Source organism: Cervus elaphus, chromosome 5 (assembly GCF_910594005.1).
Source record: "Cervus elaphus chromosome 5, mCerEla1.1, whole genome shotgun sequence".
NCBI classification, from domain to species: Eukaryota; Metazoa; Chordata; class Mammalia; order Artiodactyla; family Cervidae; genus Cervus; species Cervus elaphus.
Window position 1 is genome coordinate 11607950 of NC_057819.1, and position 15066 is coordinate 11623015.

Consider the following 15066-nt stretch of genomic DNA (forward strand, 5'->3'; position numbering starts at 1 on the left):
GGCAGATTTCATCAGGTCATCGACTCTCAGTGTAAAATGAGGGGGTGACACCAATAAGGTAGGTTGCAGGGGTCCACACGAGAAGCTCTGACTCCTCATAGTATCGCGTGCCTTCAAACCCAGCACCTGAAGATTGAAGACTTGCCCACAGGATTGGTTTGCCTCAAACCCCTTCCCCAACCCCACCTGCCACTCCCTGAGTCCAGGAAGTTAGCTCAGACCCACCGCGACCCCACTGCCAGCCGCCCCCCAGCCCAAGGCTGCCGGCCTGAGCCAGCCACAGCACCGGCGTGTTCAGAGGGAAACCCTAGTGCTTGTGATCAGCCTTACTTATGGAACAGCCCCAACTCCCCCACCCCCAACCCTAATTCCTGTTTCAGGACCCACTGAGGGCAGGAGCCAAGCCAAGCCCTCAAGGGGAGAACCGGGTGGCATTCCCTGTGCTGGGTGTTTATCTCACACCTACATTCATCACGCCAGGTATCTCTGCCAACTGGGTGCTTCCCATTGTGCCTCAGGCAGGAGCATGGAGCTGTCTCAGGCACGCTGAGCCCTTGGCTCACGCCAGGAAATAGAGGGTGGTGGCCACAGACGTGGGCTCCAGATGGGACAGACCTGGCTTCAAATTCCAGTTAAGCTGCACAACCCCAGACAGACTCAACCCCTCCATTTTCCCGTCTCTAGGCAGGCGGCCCCGCCTTCATCCAGGGCCGGGGGTAGGATTGGGAGACATAATAATGCCCCCGCCCACCTCTGAGAGCTGCAGGCACGCCAGCCTCCCCTGCCACGGTGACCCATGACCGCGGGGGGTACCCTTGAGAGTCTCTGCTCTTTCTGGTCCAGGTGGAGAAGGAGAACTTTGTGATCCAAGAGCTGAAAAACCACCTGCACCAGGTGCTCAAGTTCTCGGAGAACAGCCTCCAGCGCACCAAGCAGGAGGCGGAGAAGCAGCAGAAGGCGGACTTCCGGGCCTCGCAGGCCAGGGTGGCCAAGATCCAGCAGGAGATCCTGGTGCTGCAGTCGCAGTTCCACAACCTGGTCACGGAGAACCGGGAGGCGGAGCAGGCGCTGAGGAAGGTGCCCTGGGGAAGCGGGACGGTGGGGGCAGTGGGGCCACCAAGGCAGGAGGGGGCAGAGCGAGGAGCAGGTGCCCGGCAGAGGAGCCGCGAGGGGACTGGGGGCAGAGACATGGGGTCCCACTACATGCCAGTTATGTGACCTTGAGCAAGCTCCCACCCTCCTCTGAGACCCGCAAAGAGGACGACACCCACCACACCCCCCCCCATCCTGCAAAGGAAGTGAAGGCACACGGAAACCTCTGGCAAATCCCTCAGCTCCCTCCAAGCCTTAGTTTCCACATCTTGAAGATGATCGTGATTGAATAGGCCTTAATGAGTTATTACGAGAACTAGGTGCTCAATAAGTATCCTTTCTTCATCCGCCTTCTCCCTCATCTCAGCCAGGACCCAGGCCCCACAGGCACCCAGTTTGCTGCGGACTCCCTTTCCTTATCACAACTCTTTCGGGAATCTGCTGGAAGCCCTGGGCCTCTCCCCCATGAAAAGGCATCTGCGCACGGGGGTGGGCAATTCTGGGGTCACAGGCTCCCTGAAGCCAGCCTGTGCGTGGTGCACAAGCTAAGAACTGTTGCACTGTAAGGACTGTGTGTTTAGTCGCTCAGTCATGTCGGACTCTTTGCAACCCCATGGACTGTAGCCCGCCAGGCTCCTCTGTCCATGGGATTCTCCAGGCAAGAGTACTGGAGAATACTGTCCATTTCCTTCTCCAGGGGATCTTCCCAACCCAGGGTTCGAACCCGGGTCTCCTAAGTTACAGGCAGATTCTTTACCATCTGAGCTACCAGGGAAGCCCGTAAGAACTAAGGAGCCGATTTTTTTAAATTGAGGTGAAATTCACATAACAAAAAAAAATAACCATTTTATTCAGTGGCACTTAGTATTCACAGTGTTGTACAACCACAGCCTCTCTCTAGTTCCAGAACACTTTCATCACCTCCAGACAAACCTTGTACTCATTAAGCAGTTTCTCACTCACTCCCCTTCCCCCAGCCCCTGGAAACCACTAATCTACTTTCTGTCTCCATGGATTTGCCTATTCTGGACTCTTCATGTAAGTGGAATCATAAAACATGTGGTCTTTCTAGCATCTCCTTTTCAAGGCCCGCCCACATAGCATCTGCCAACTCTTCACTCCTTTTTATGGCAGAATAACATTGCAGAATTCCAAAGAATACAAGGAGAGCTAAGAAAGCCTTCCTCAATGATCAGTGCAAAGAAATAGAGGAAAACAATAGAATGGGAAAGACTAGAGATCACTTCAAGAAAATTGGAGATCCCAAGGGAACATTTCATGCAAAGATGGGCTTAATAATGGACAGAAATGGTATGGACCTAAAAGAAGCAGAAGCTGTTAAGAAGAGGTGGCAAGAATACATAGAAGAACTGTACAAAAAAGATCTTCACAACCCAGATGATCACGATGGTGTGATCACTCACCTAGAGCCAGACATCCTGGAATGTGAAGTCAAGTGGGCCTTAGGAAGCATCACTATGAACAAAGCTAGTGGAGTTGATGGAATTCCAGTTGAGCTATTTCAAATCCTAAAAGATGATGCTATGAAAGTGCTACACTCAATATGCCAGCAAATTTGGAAAACTCAGCATGGCCACAGGACTGGAAAAGGTCAGTTTTCATTCCAATCCAATCACTACTGCACAATTGCACTCATCTCACATGCTAGCAAAGTAATGCTCAAAATTCTCCAAGCCAGGCTTCAACAGTATGTGAACTGTGAACTTCCAGATGTTCAAGCTAGTTTTAGAAAAGGCAGAAGAACCAGAGATCAAATTGCCAACATCCGCTGGATCATCAAAAAAGCAAGAGAGTTCCAGAAAAACATCTATTTCTGCTTCGTTGACTATGCCAAAGCCTTCGACTGTGTGGATCACAACAAACTGTGGAAAATTCTGAAAGAGATGGGAATACCAGACCACCTGACCTGCCTCTTGAGAAATCTGTATGCAGGTCAGAAAGCCACAGTTAGAACTGGACATGGAACAACAAGACTGGTTCCAAATAGGAAAAGGAGTACGTCAAGGCTGTATATTGTTACCCTGCTTATTTAACTTATATGCAGAGTACATAATGAGAAACGCTGGGCTGGAAGAAGCACAAGCTGGAATCAAGATTGCCGGGAGAAATACCAATAACCTCAGATATGCAGATGACACTACCCTTATGGCAGAAAGTGAAGAACTAAAGAGCCTCTTGATGAAAGTGAAAGAGGAGAGTAAAAAGTTGGCTTAAAGCTCCACTTCAGAAAACTAAGATCATGGCATCCGGTCCCATCACTTCATGGCAAATAGATGGGGAAACAGTGGAAACAGTGCAGGCTTTATTTTTTTGGTCTCCAAGATCACTGCAGATGGTGATTTCATCACTGCAGCCATGAAATTAAAAGACGCTTACTCCTTGGCAGGAAAGTTATGACCAACACAGACAGCATATTAAAAAGCAGAGACATTACTTTGCCAACAAAGGTCCGTCTAGTCAAGGCTATGGTTTTTCCAGTAGTCATGTATGGATATGAGAGTTGGACTATAAGGAAAGCTGAGTGCTGAAGAATTGATGCTTTTGAACTGTGGTGTTGGAGAAGACTCTTGAGAGTCCCTTGGACTGCAAGGAGATCCAACTAGTCCATCCTAAAGGAGATCAGTTCTGATTGTTTATTGGAAGGACTGATATTGAAGCTGAAACTCCAATACTTTGGGCACCTGATGTGAAGAACTGACTCACTGGAAAAGAACCTGATGCTGGGAAAGATTGAAAGTGGGAGAAGGGGATGACAGAGGACAAGATGGTTAGATGGCATCACAGACTCAATGGAGATGAGTTTGAGTAAACTCCCATCTCTTTTGAAATTATCCACAGTTTGTTGTGATCCACACAGTCAAAGGCTTTGGCATAGTCAATAAAGCAGAAATAGATGTTTTTCTGAAACTCTCTTGCTTTTTCAATGATCCAGTGGATGTTGGCAATGAGTTTGAGTTTGAGTTGGTGATGGACACGGAGGCTTGACATGCTGCAGTCCATGGGGTTGCAAAGAGTTGGACACAACTGAGTGACTGAACTGAACTAAACATTCCATTGTATGTACAGGAGCTGATCTTTTAAAGACAAAATTAGAGCACATTCCTCTGCTGTGTCTAAATCCATGCAACAGCGAGCATCCCCTCCCCCTTACACTAGAAACCAAACTCCTTCAGCTGCAGACCCTCCCTCTGTGACACAGCTTCTCACTCTGAACTCACCGGGACCATGCTCCCCCCTCGGCCATGCCATCCCAGCCACACAGGCTCAGGTGCCTATTCTTTAAACATCACAAGATTGTTCCCACCTCAGGGCCTTTGCACCAGCTGCTCCACCTGCCTAGAATGTTCTGGAGCCAGACAGCTGGCTTCAAATCCGAGCTCTAACCACCCATCAGCTCTGTGATCTTGGGTCCAGTGAGTCAGTACTCCTGATCTTCCATGCCCTCATCTATGAAATGGAGAACCTACCTTGTGGTGTGGATTCGGGTAAGCGAGTAGGCGAGGCGTGACACAGTGCCTGCTGATGCAGAGCAGACTCGGTGCCGCTCATTGTTACTTTCAGTCCATCAAACAATGACTAATTGGATTTTTTTTTTTCCAGAAAAAATATAAAGTGGAAACAGAAATTGAGAACTGGATCCAGAAATATGATTCAGAGATGAGTGAAAAGCAGGTATTTGTCTGCCTAATTCTGTCTCAAGTGTGTTTCCCAAGATCCTCTAGGAATCGGGGTGAGGGGGCAGGGGAAGAGAAGCCCTTGGATGGTCCATGGTCTACGCCTAGTTCTGGGCCTCCCGAGAGTGACTTCCCTGTCCCTTCCTTAGGCTCAAGGGTTTGTCTAGCCTGGGGCAGTGAGGGGAGCAGTGGCAAAGGAAGGAAACGGAAGCTGCCAGCCACCAAGTGGCGTTTGGCACCAGATCCAAAGATCTCAGCTCCATCTAGGGTCAACATCCCAGGCTCCCTGTCCCCTCCTGTTCAGCTCCCTCCAGCAGCCCTGCCAGCCAGGACTCATCTGTGCTGGATGCAAGTACGAGTTCACCTCCACCACTTCACTCAGTTGCCCAGGAACTTTCTACCAAGTGCTTGAGATGGGCCAGGTGCCAGCCTCCAGTGGTGAAGAAAGTCCTCATTTTCATCTGGAGGTTCTACTCTAGTGGCACTTATGTCACTTATGTGTGACCTTAAGCAAGGGACTTGACCTTGGATTCTGCATGTGATCAACATAAGCAGTAACACCCAGGCTGGGACCATGGTGGGGATTCAGTGAAGCTCGTACAACACAAGATCTGGCCTGGAGCAGGTGCTCAGGGAACAGCAGTCTATAAAACAGGGGTGTCCTGAGGCCTCCACTCAGCTCTGCGCTAACATCAGTGGCCAGAGCCCCAGCTTTGGGGCCAGGAAGGCCTGGTGAGTACTGGAGAGGACCTCAGCTTCTGAGGGGTCCAACATCAGGCGTGCTGTCAAGAGAAGGGCAACTCGGGCTCTGTCTGATCCCCAGTGCTCTAGGAAGGGGGAGACTGGAGGCTGTGCTCATTTCTCTGTTCCCAGTGAGGGTGGTGGGTTAATGATGGCAAAGACAGGGTCCACTTAGCTCTGCCTCCTCTGGAAGTACTTTGCTTCTAATAGATGCTTGGTGGGAAGGAGGGAGGGAGGGAGATAGGTGTGAATTACAGCAAGAGAGGCTGTGGTTAGTTAGAGGTGGGGAAGAACTGTGGGGTTCGGTCACCTGAGGAAGGTCCTCTCTGGATATCTTTGTGACACAGACCATGTGGCTGGCAGCGGTTGGCATTTTTTTTAAACATCCCCACTGTGTGCCTGGCGCCACCATCTAGGATGTTGCATCCAGCCCAACATTTAATCAGGGAAATAGTTCCCACCCCTGCTCCTGGGTTTGGAATAGTCCCCACATTTCAGATGAGGAAATAGGGAAGGCTTGGAACAAGGTGAAGCCCCTCAAGACGCGGCCAAGCTGAGATTAGAAGCCCAGTGGGCCCAGCTCACAAGCTGGGTGTTTTCCTCATTCCTGAAATTATTTAAGCCGGGCCTCACACCGCAAGCTGGGGATGGACCGCCGTCACCTCTCCCCTTCCCATCCCCGCCTGGGATGCAGACAAGCTTAGCATTGGCGGCCATGCCTGGGGGCGGCAGCGCCTGCAGGGAAGCGGGGAGCATGCGCACAAGAGGGTGGAGACGGCGCTCTGAGCCTGGCGATGGCCCACCCGCTCCCTGCCTCTCGCCCCAGGACGAGTATGAGGAGCTGGACGTCATCCACAAAGAGGAGCAGCTCCAGCTGGAGGAGCTGAAGAAACGGTACGACGTGCTGGTGGAAGAGTTCTCCCAGATCCAGGCCGAGCGCGAGATCTTGACCAAGAAGAGGCTGGAGGAGGAGCAGGAGATGGTGCGCATGGTGCGGGCCGCCACGCTCATCCAGGCCCTGTGGAAGGGCTACCTGGTCCGCTCCATGCTCAAGTCCAAGAGGAAGAAGCGGGGCAAGGGCAAAGGCGAGAAGAAGGGCAAGGGCAAAGGAAAGGGCAAGAAGTAAGTCCTTCCTCCGCCCTCGCCATAATCTAACCTCTCACTCGAGAGCTGGCCTGGGAAGCCCCTGCGATGGGGAGCCCCGTCGTTTATGACTTTCACGCCTTTTCAAAATTAAAAACCATTGTCAAACACAGCCTACAGATAAACTTCATTTTCCCCAGGGCCCCTGGGTGTGTGTCCACGCTGCAGATGCTTTGTCCATTGTTGGGGGGCGGGTGTGCGGTGGGGAACACCCCAGGCTGCACCCCCTTTTCTGCCCGCCTGGGTCCCAGACCAGAAGTTGCCATTGACTGCGATGGGCGCATCACCAGCCAGGACAGTTGGGTGTGGGTCATAGCCACCGACAAAGGCAGGCAGGGCGAGCAGAGAACTCTTAGAGGGACAAGTAGGGTTTCTGGCTGCCCTCAGCCCCTGCTCTTGGTATTACTTTCTTTACAACTTTGCCCCCATTTAAAACTGTGAAAGCGCAGGGTCAAAAACCAGCAACCTCACATTGGCCTTATTTGGTATCCAGGGGGGTCGAACAATGTATTTTTTAATACACTTCTGGCATTAAAAAACAAAAAACAAAAAAACAGAGGCTATGGCTTAGAAATAACTTTTCTGGAAACAAACAACTCAGCATCCAGATAGCCTGGGCCTCCATGTCTTCAAAAGATGGGCAGCAGCGCCCCCTATAGATGCCTGTGGATGGCAGAGATAGGTTGCCCCAGTCCCCTCCACTCCCAGCTGTCTTCCAGCCCTCACCGCCTCAGTGTCAGTTGCCTCTTTTCATCATACTTGGGCAGTGGCTTCCTTTTTTTTAGTACAGTTTGGAGGAAAGAGGTATTTGTGGCCAATGTCTGTTAAAACATAGGGGGAGGAGATGAAGGCAAATGAAAGCTTCAAGTAAAACTGAGGGGAGGGTACTCATTCTGTTAGAGTTCTAGGAATTTAAACATCCGTGTTTAATATGCTGTGTTTGTGCTGAGGGCGCAGCTTGCTGGCTTCCCTCATGGCCCACCCGACTTGCAAAGGCATCTGCACATGGGCCCCTGGTCCTAGTCACTGTCGGCTCCTCCCACAGTTCCCCAGGAGTGTTTGCGCATCTTTTCCCCCAGCGTAGAGGGATAGAACCCAAGATGTGGCCTCCAGCTGGCCTGTCTGGAATCTCCGTGCTTCCTGGAGGTGCATCATGGGAAAATGGGGACAAGGAGAGGCCGGAAGTCTGGCCTCCACCCAACCCACTGGGATGCTGCAATTCTGGGTGCAACTCCATCAGGGCAAAGGCTTTGCGGTTCTTCCTAAGGTGCCTGACCCGGGGCAGTGCAGAGCAGGGGAGGGTGGGCCCTGACCAGTTAGGGCTCCATCCTGAATGCTCTCCAGGTGCCATGTGTAACTTTGTGGTCTTACTGGACCCCTCAATTGGGCAAAGTCCAATCATTGTGGATTTTGCTTTTTAAGAACTCTGGTGTTGTAGTTCAGTCGCTAAGTCGTGTCCAACTCTTTGTGACCCCATGGACTGCTGCACGCCAGGCTTCCCTGTCCATCACCAACTCCTGGAGCTTGCTCAAGCTCATGTCCATTGAGTTGGTGATTGCTCTTCTCCTGCCTTCAGTCTTTCCCAGCATCAGGGTCCTTTCCAATGAGTCAGCTCTTCGTATCAGGTGGACAAAGCATTGGAGTTCCAGTTTCAACATCCGTCCTTCCAATGAATAGTCAGGATTGATTTCCTTTAGGATTGACTGGTTTGATCTCCTTGCAGTCCAAGGGACTCTCAAGAGTCTTCTCCAACACCACAGCTCAAAAGCATCAATTTTTCGGTGCTCAGCTTTCTTTATGGTCCACCTCTCACATTCATACAGGACTACTGGAAAAACCACAGCTTTGACTAGATGGACCTTTGTTGGCAAAGTGATGTCTCTGCGTTTTAATATGCTATCTAGGTTTGTTATAACTTTTCTTCCAAGGAGCAGCTTTTTTCTTCCAATCCTTCAATTTCATGGCTGCAGTCACTGTCCAAAGTGATCCTGGAGCCCAAGAAAATAAAATCTGTCGCTGCTTCCACTTTTCCCCCCTCTATGTGCCATGAGGTGATGGGACTAGATGCCATGATCTTAGCTTTTTCGAATGCTGAGTTTAAGTCAGGCTTTTCACTCTCCTCTTTTACTCGCCTCAAGAAGCTCTTTAGTTCCTCTTCCCTTTCTGCCAGTATCATCTGCATATCTGAGGTTATTGATATTTCCCCTGGCAATCTTGATTCCAACTTGTGATTCATCCAGCCTGGCATTTCACATGATGTGCTCTGTATATAAGTTAAATAAGCAGGGTGATACTATATAGCCTTGTCATACTCTTTTCCCAATTTTGAACCAGTCAGTTGTTCCATGTCCAGTCTTAGCTATTGCTTCTTGACCTGCATTTTTTAAAGGTAGGAAATGTACATCAGATACATGTTTATATATCTGATTTCAAAACAACTGTAGCCCATATTCTGAACTCAGGAAGACCCAGCCAACGCACCAATCAGTGGCATTAGTTAGAAGCCCATGATGGGAGGAGGATCAGTTGCCCCACTGCCATGGTCGTGATTGCGACATTATTAATTTTGTTACTTAAATCAATTCAGGCCTAACACTGGTCTTTACCTTACAGGGAAAAAAGAAATTAACAAAACTCATGGCTTTGATGAGCTACTGATATATTTAATACATGAAAATAAATACATGACTATTAAAATTTTTGAATGTCCACCCACATATCACCCAGGTCCTCGTGTTCCCCGCTGGTCCACACATGGTGCCTGGGAAAATTCCTGAGGCCTCCAGACTCAGCTGGAAACTTACCCTGAGCAGGAGCTTGGCTTGAAGGGAGGGAGGAAGAGCCCTCCAGGTTGGCGATCACACCATTTATTCACACTTGGTGGGGAGACAATGTTGTGGATGTGATGGAGGAGGTGGGGGACCCTCCCGGGAGACACCCCCTGGGTTGGCACTGATACGCCATGTGGCCATGACAGGACTGGACACAGGTATGTCAAGGGTTGACCCTCCAATCCATATCAGTGGGGAAAGCAGGGAGCAACCAGAGGTGGTCAGAGGGGGGGCACTGCCCACCCTCGCTCTGTCCCCGGGAGTGCTCCACCAATGCCTTGTGTTCTCTCCAGAGGCCTGCCCACCAGCACCATTCTCTGAAACTCTGCCCCTCGCTGTGACCCCATGGGCACACCTGTAGAAAGGACCAAGAAACTCATTTCCAAGGGGGCTTTGTTTTCTGGGTAGCCCCACCTTGTCGGGGGGAAGTTGGCACTGAAACACTGACTGACCGAGCCCTGGGAGTCACTAGGGGGCTCCGGAAGGTCACCCCTGATGGGGCAGGCCTGGGATCTCGGGGCCCATTTGTGCAGGGGCTACTGGCGGGTGGGTGACCTGTGCTGGGGACATTCAGGTGGGTGAGGGAGTGGGAACGCTCCCGCCTCAGAGGGCGTGGAGTGTCTAACCCATCCACGGACAGCCTCCGGGAGCTGGCCACTACCCTGTGCTCTGTCTTTGAGAGGTCAGCTGGGTGAATGGCTCGCACTGGCGTCTCCCTGGGGCGGGGAGAATGGCTGCCCCTAGGGGTAGCCGGGGGTGTCCAGAAGAGGGCGTGGAGCTTTGCAGCATCACCCCTCGCCATCCACTTGGCCTCCCAGCCGGCGCCCTCCTGTCGGGAGCCAAAGAGAGACTCATCGCAGTAAGAAGGAGTGTGGCTGATCAGTCTGGGAAGGGAAGAGAAACAATGAGCAGGGGAAATAAGCCTTGTAACCTTTTCTCACCACCACCCCCATCCCCCTCCCCCCGCCCCGGCCACGCCCCTGCAGCAGCAGAGGACTGCCTGTAGATCCCAGAGGTCCTTGTCTCCCAGCATGGTACCCACAGGGAAGCCACAGCCCTCATGTACCACTATCTTCAACTCTCACTATTTTCCCCCTGCTGAGCATCCAGTCCCCCTGCATCCTCCCCATCCCATCCTGGGCATGTGCCCAATTGGCCCACGCCAGGCCAATTTGCATACCCCATCCTCCTGACCACACTGATTGGCTCAGGACTAATCACATGACCCATTCTGCCCAATGGGAGTCTCCCTTAGAATCTTTGTGGACACTTACTAGGAGAGAAATGTCTTTCCTCCACTGAGTGCTTAAGAACGGGTAGGAAGGATATAAGGGCAAAGGAGCTGGTGGCCATCTCACCTGGAATGTGTGTGGGAAAGAATCCCAACATTTTGGGCCCCTGTTATATGAGCCCCAAATGCCCTTTGTCTGCTGAGGCCCGTTTAGCTTGTTTCCAAGCCCAATTCTTCTGTTATTTGCAACCAACACTAATATAACCTTAGTCTTCAGCGCCTTCACTTTTTCTTTCAACTCACCACTTCACCTTTTTCCTAGTGGCCCTGTCAGCCGAACCCTCTGCAGTCATGTGGCCCTTCTAACTGCATTTGAAATTGCACAGCCAAGCACGTGGCATGTAGAGGGTGCTGTGAGCTGGCACACCACCGGAGTAGCTTTTAAAATTTTTGAATATTTACTCAGGGCTTTTCCTGTATAGGCCCAGGACTCAGCTTGTCACTTGTGTTATCTCATTATTTCTCACAAAACCCACAGGATGGCAATATGATAATCCTATTTTATAAACAAGAAAACTGAGGCACAGGGAGGATAACAAGGAAGGTACAGACAAGATTCAAATCCAGCCCCTGCCCCTCTCCACTCAAGGGCCCAAGCTCTTGATCACTAAGCCAGACTTAAATGCCTTAAGGGCCTCTCACCTTTGACTAGATTCATTCAGCCATTTTTTTTTTTATTAATCCCACAAATATTCATGGCATATCTATGAGGTGTGAGGTCCACGACTTTAGGCCAGAACTAAAAGTGCTCCCCATTCCCAAGCTGCAAGTCTTTGGAAAGTCAACATTTTGGCCACTTGATTTAACTGTTCAAACCCAGATTTGGTTGATACCTATGTCTGTCTGGTACCAAAGTTTCTGCTTAATAGCATCTCTACCTCTTATGCACCTTCTAACTTGACACCCTCTACCTGTCAGCATCCAGCACAAAATTCCACCCTCCAGGCGAGCATAGGGTTGGCTGGTGCCTCCCTGTCATAGACTTCTGTGAATGCAGCCTACAGTGACAGCAGCACTTTCAGCCACGTTGTAGATGTCAGTGCTGCTAATGTCAACCTGAGCCTGCCCTGTGCTCCATGGGAACTGTCAAGCAGACGTGACAATAATGGGGTCTTGCTTTTATCTCTGTTGAATTTTATCCTCTTAAATAGGCACTATTCCCACTCTCAATTAGCGTACATGCCTTTTGGCTCAGAATGGATCCCAAATAGGACTGGCTAGTTATTAAGGACGGAATTACCTCCCCCCAAAATTTGTGTTGAATTAAATTAAGGTTAAATGAGGCCATGGGCTTTCCTGGTGACTCAGTGGTAAAGAATCTGCCTGCAATGCAGGAGACCTGGATTTGATCCCTGGATCGGGAAGATCCCCTTAAGGAAGGCACAGCAACCCACTCCAGTCTTCTTGCCTGGAGAAATCCATGGACAGAGGAGCCTGGCAGGCTACAGTCCATGGGGTTGCAAAGAGCTGGACATGACTGAATGACTAACACACACATAAATGAGGCCACAAAGATGAGGCTCTAATCCAATAGGATTTGTGTCCTTATAAGAAGAGGAAGAGGCAACAAGAATGTAGACACTCAACGAAAAGTCCATGTGAGGACCCAGGGAATAGCTGGCCATCTGCAACCCAAGGATAGGCTTCAGGAGAAACCAACCCTGCTAGCATCTTGACTTTCGACTTTAAGCCTCCATAACCGTGAAAACTCAAATTTATGCTGTTTAGGCCTCCGAGTCTATAGTATTTTGTTATAGATAACAAACCTGATTGATTAATGTACTAGTCTTTCATATCTCTGTTCAAGATACTGATGACAATCAATAAGATAGAGCCCTGTGGCCTCCCTCCAGACTATTAATTGAAATAATTTAAATAATCCTTACAAAATAACCACTGGCATTAGATTCCATTTTTCTAACTTGCTGGTGGAAATGCAGCAAGAACCATTTTCAAAATGACTTGCTTAAGTTTGGAATCACATCTATGTCATTTGATGGACTAACCACACTAGTAATTTTATGCAAATTGCTCTGTGATCTTGGATAAATCAAGGGCTTCCCTGGTGGCTCAGAAGGTAAAGAATTCTCCTGCAGTGCAGAAGACCCAGGTTCAATCCCTGGGTTGGAAAGATCCCCCGGAGAAGGAAATGGCAACCCACTCCACTCTTCTTGCCTGGAGAATTCCATGGACAGAGGAGCCTGGCAGGCTACAGTATATGGGGTCGCAAAGAAATGGATACAACTGAGCGACTAACACTCTCTCTGTTGGACAAATCAGCTCACCCCTCTGGGCCTCAGAAGTCCAGTCTAATGGCATTACCATTTATTTATTCCTTAGTGTCAGGTAACCGTGCCAACCACTGTACATGTCTCACCCCCTTAAGTCTTTTCAATAACCCCACTACGTCCCACTTTCCACTGTGAGGAAATGGGCTCAGAGAGGTCAAACTGCTTGCCCAAGGTCACACAGCAGGTGATCAGCAGGGAATCTCCCTATCCTATTACCTGTATTTGTTCTTCTTCCTTGGTGTGAGGGTTGGGGTGCTGCCACTGGAAGAGGTGGACTCACAGCTCCCATTGGCCCCCAAGGCCTGTGACACCCCTGTCCCCAATCCTCTGGTTCTGTTGGCCTTCTTCATCCACGGTGGGTCAAAGTCTGGTGGTGCAGGCCGTATGCCTGCAGGGCTGCCAAACAAAGTCTCATCCACGTATGATGGCCTAACTTTGACCCGGTAGCCACCCCGGCCGCGGTGCTGAACGTGGAGGGTCTGCATCCCGCTGATGGCCAGCTCCACCGGGGTCTTCATGCTCTCTGTAGTCCTGGGTGACAGCAGGGGTGCTCTGCTTGCCAGGCCCTGCCTCCAGGGTTCCCTAAGAAAAGGGGTCAGGGTGGCAACATCTGTCATCAGAAAAGACTGGTAATCGATTAAGTCTCTGTCCCCAGGGCAAAACGGTCACATTCTCCCTCAACCAGTCTTCCTCAAAGGGGAGCTGCCAATCCCAGGGAACATTTCAGAAATTTGACCTTCTCTGAGTTGCTGTAATTAAGGGGTGGGCGTCCCTGGTGGCTCAGATGGTAAAGAATCCACCTGCAGTGCAGGAGACCTGGGTTTGATCCCTGGGTTGGGAAGATCCCCTGGAGGAGGACATGGCAACCCACTCCAGTATTCCTGCCTGGAGAATCCCCATGGACAGAGGAGCCTGGCAGGCTACAGTCCATGGATTCGCAGTTAGGCACGACTGAGTGACTGAGCACACAGAAATGATGGGGACAGGGGTGCTACAAATATTTAATGAGTAAATACGCATTCCTAGCATACTGGTGTGTGCTCAGTCAATATTTACAGAACACTAGGGGGATGAACAAGAGATTTGGGCCTGTTCCTATTCTGGCACCAAACAGAAAGCCAACTATGCTGGTGGGGGATGGGGGAAACAGGGCAGTTTTCTATATCTTGTACATATTTATGGAGCAGAAATAATAACCAGCATTGATTGATCCCAAGCCTACCTCCTGCAAAGAGCTTTACAAGCATTGTCTCATTTCATCCTCTCAACACTCCTGTGAGGTAGCTTCCATTATTTTCATTCTACAGATGACAAAACTGAGGCTTCAAAAGGTGTAGTCTCAAGTGTCAGTCACACCTATAAAGCTAAAACAGTGGAAATTGAATTTGACCTGATTAAGGGTCTAAAGCTCGTGCACTTTTAACCATTCCACTAGTAGGGGATCACACCCAGTCCTCCAGCTGCCCCACATTCACCGATCCCCAAGTCCACGTCCCTTAGATGTCTGATGTGCCCGCATTATCGAGTTATTTTCCTACCTGAGCATCTTGGCTCGCTGACGTCGGTCGTTACCCTCAGCGTCCCCTGCTCCCAGGCCTGGACTCTTTCGCGGGGGCCCTAGGGCACCGGTGGCGCGCACCGTACATCAGAATCGGCAGCTCTGAAATCCGGGAGCCCGCGAGCCCGGGAAGTTCCAAGGCCGCCCCCAGCCCCAGCCGAAGCCGGGGACTCTGCGCGGAACGACTCAGCGCCGGCAGCCCGGCCCTAGCGACGTGTGTTCCGCGCGCGCGCGCGCGTCCAACAGCAACCCGTGAGTGACAGGATGGGGCGGGTCGGCCTGAACCATTCACTCCTCGGGGGTGAGTTAAGGCCCCCGATTCCGGACGCCCCCCGGAGCTCCCCAAAGCTTCGGAAGGGGGACCTCCCGCGCCAGCAAGGGGAGTATGTGCGTGCATGTGGATCAAGCCTCCGGAGGCAGCAGA

The 15066-nt window shown here is 50.8% G+C and overlaps 2 protein-coding genes across 6 annotated transcripts in view; one reads left to right on the plus strand and one right to left on the minus strand.

The window, feature by feature from the left end:
• The window catches only part of IQCD (IQ motif containing D), a 48334-nt gene extending 41553 nt beyond the window's left edge, over positions 1–6781 (plus strand). For all 4 annotated transcript variants that reach the window (XM_043901699.1, XM_043901701.1, XM_043901698.1 and 1 more), the window contains exons 3-5: positions 844–1077; positions 4714–4785; positions 6355–6781. In XM_043901699.1, the coding sequence (XP_043757634.1) occupies positions 844–1077; positions 4714–4785; positions 6355–6654 (606 nt within the window). In that variant the 3' untranslated portion in view covers positions 6655–6781. The remainder of the gene's footprint in view (positions 1–843; positions 1078–4713; positions 4786–6354) is intronic.
• Positions 6782–9313: 2532 nt separating this feature from the next.
• Positions 9314–14899, minus strand: RITA1 (RBPJ interacting and tubulin associated 1). Of its 2 annotated transcripts, none has more exons than XM_043901719.1 (4): positions 14623–14899; positions 14307–14440; positions 13301–13666; positions 9314–10386 (listed from the first exon to the last, which is right to left on the minus strand). In XM_043901719.1, exons 3-4 carry the CDS (start codon positions 13600–13602, stop codon positions 9879–9881), a joined length of 810 nt encoding a protein of 269 aa, XP_043757654.1. In that variant the 5' UTR covers positions 13603–13666; positions 14307–14440; positions 14623–14899; the 3' UTR covers positions 9314–9878. The 2 variants fall into 2 exon arrangements, with proteins under 2 accessions (XP_043757654.1, XP_043757653.1); XM_043901718.1 differs by having other exon boundaries at positions 14307–14448.
• Positions 14900–15066: the final 167 nt, after the last annotated feature.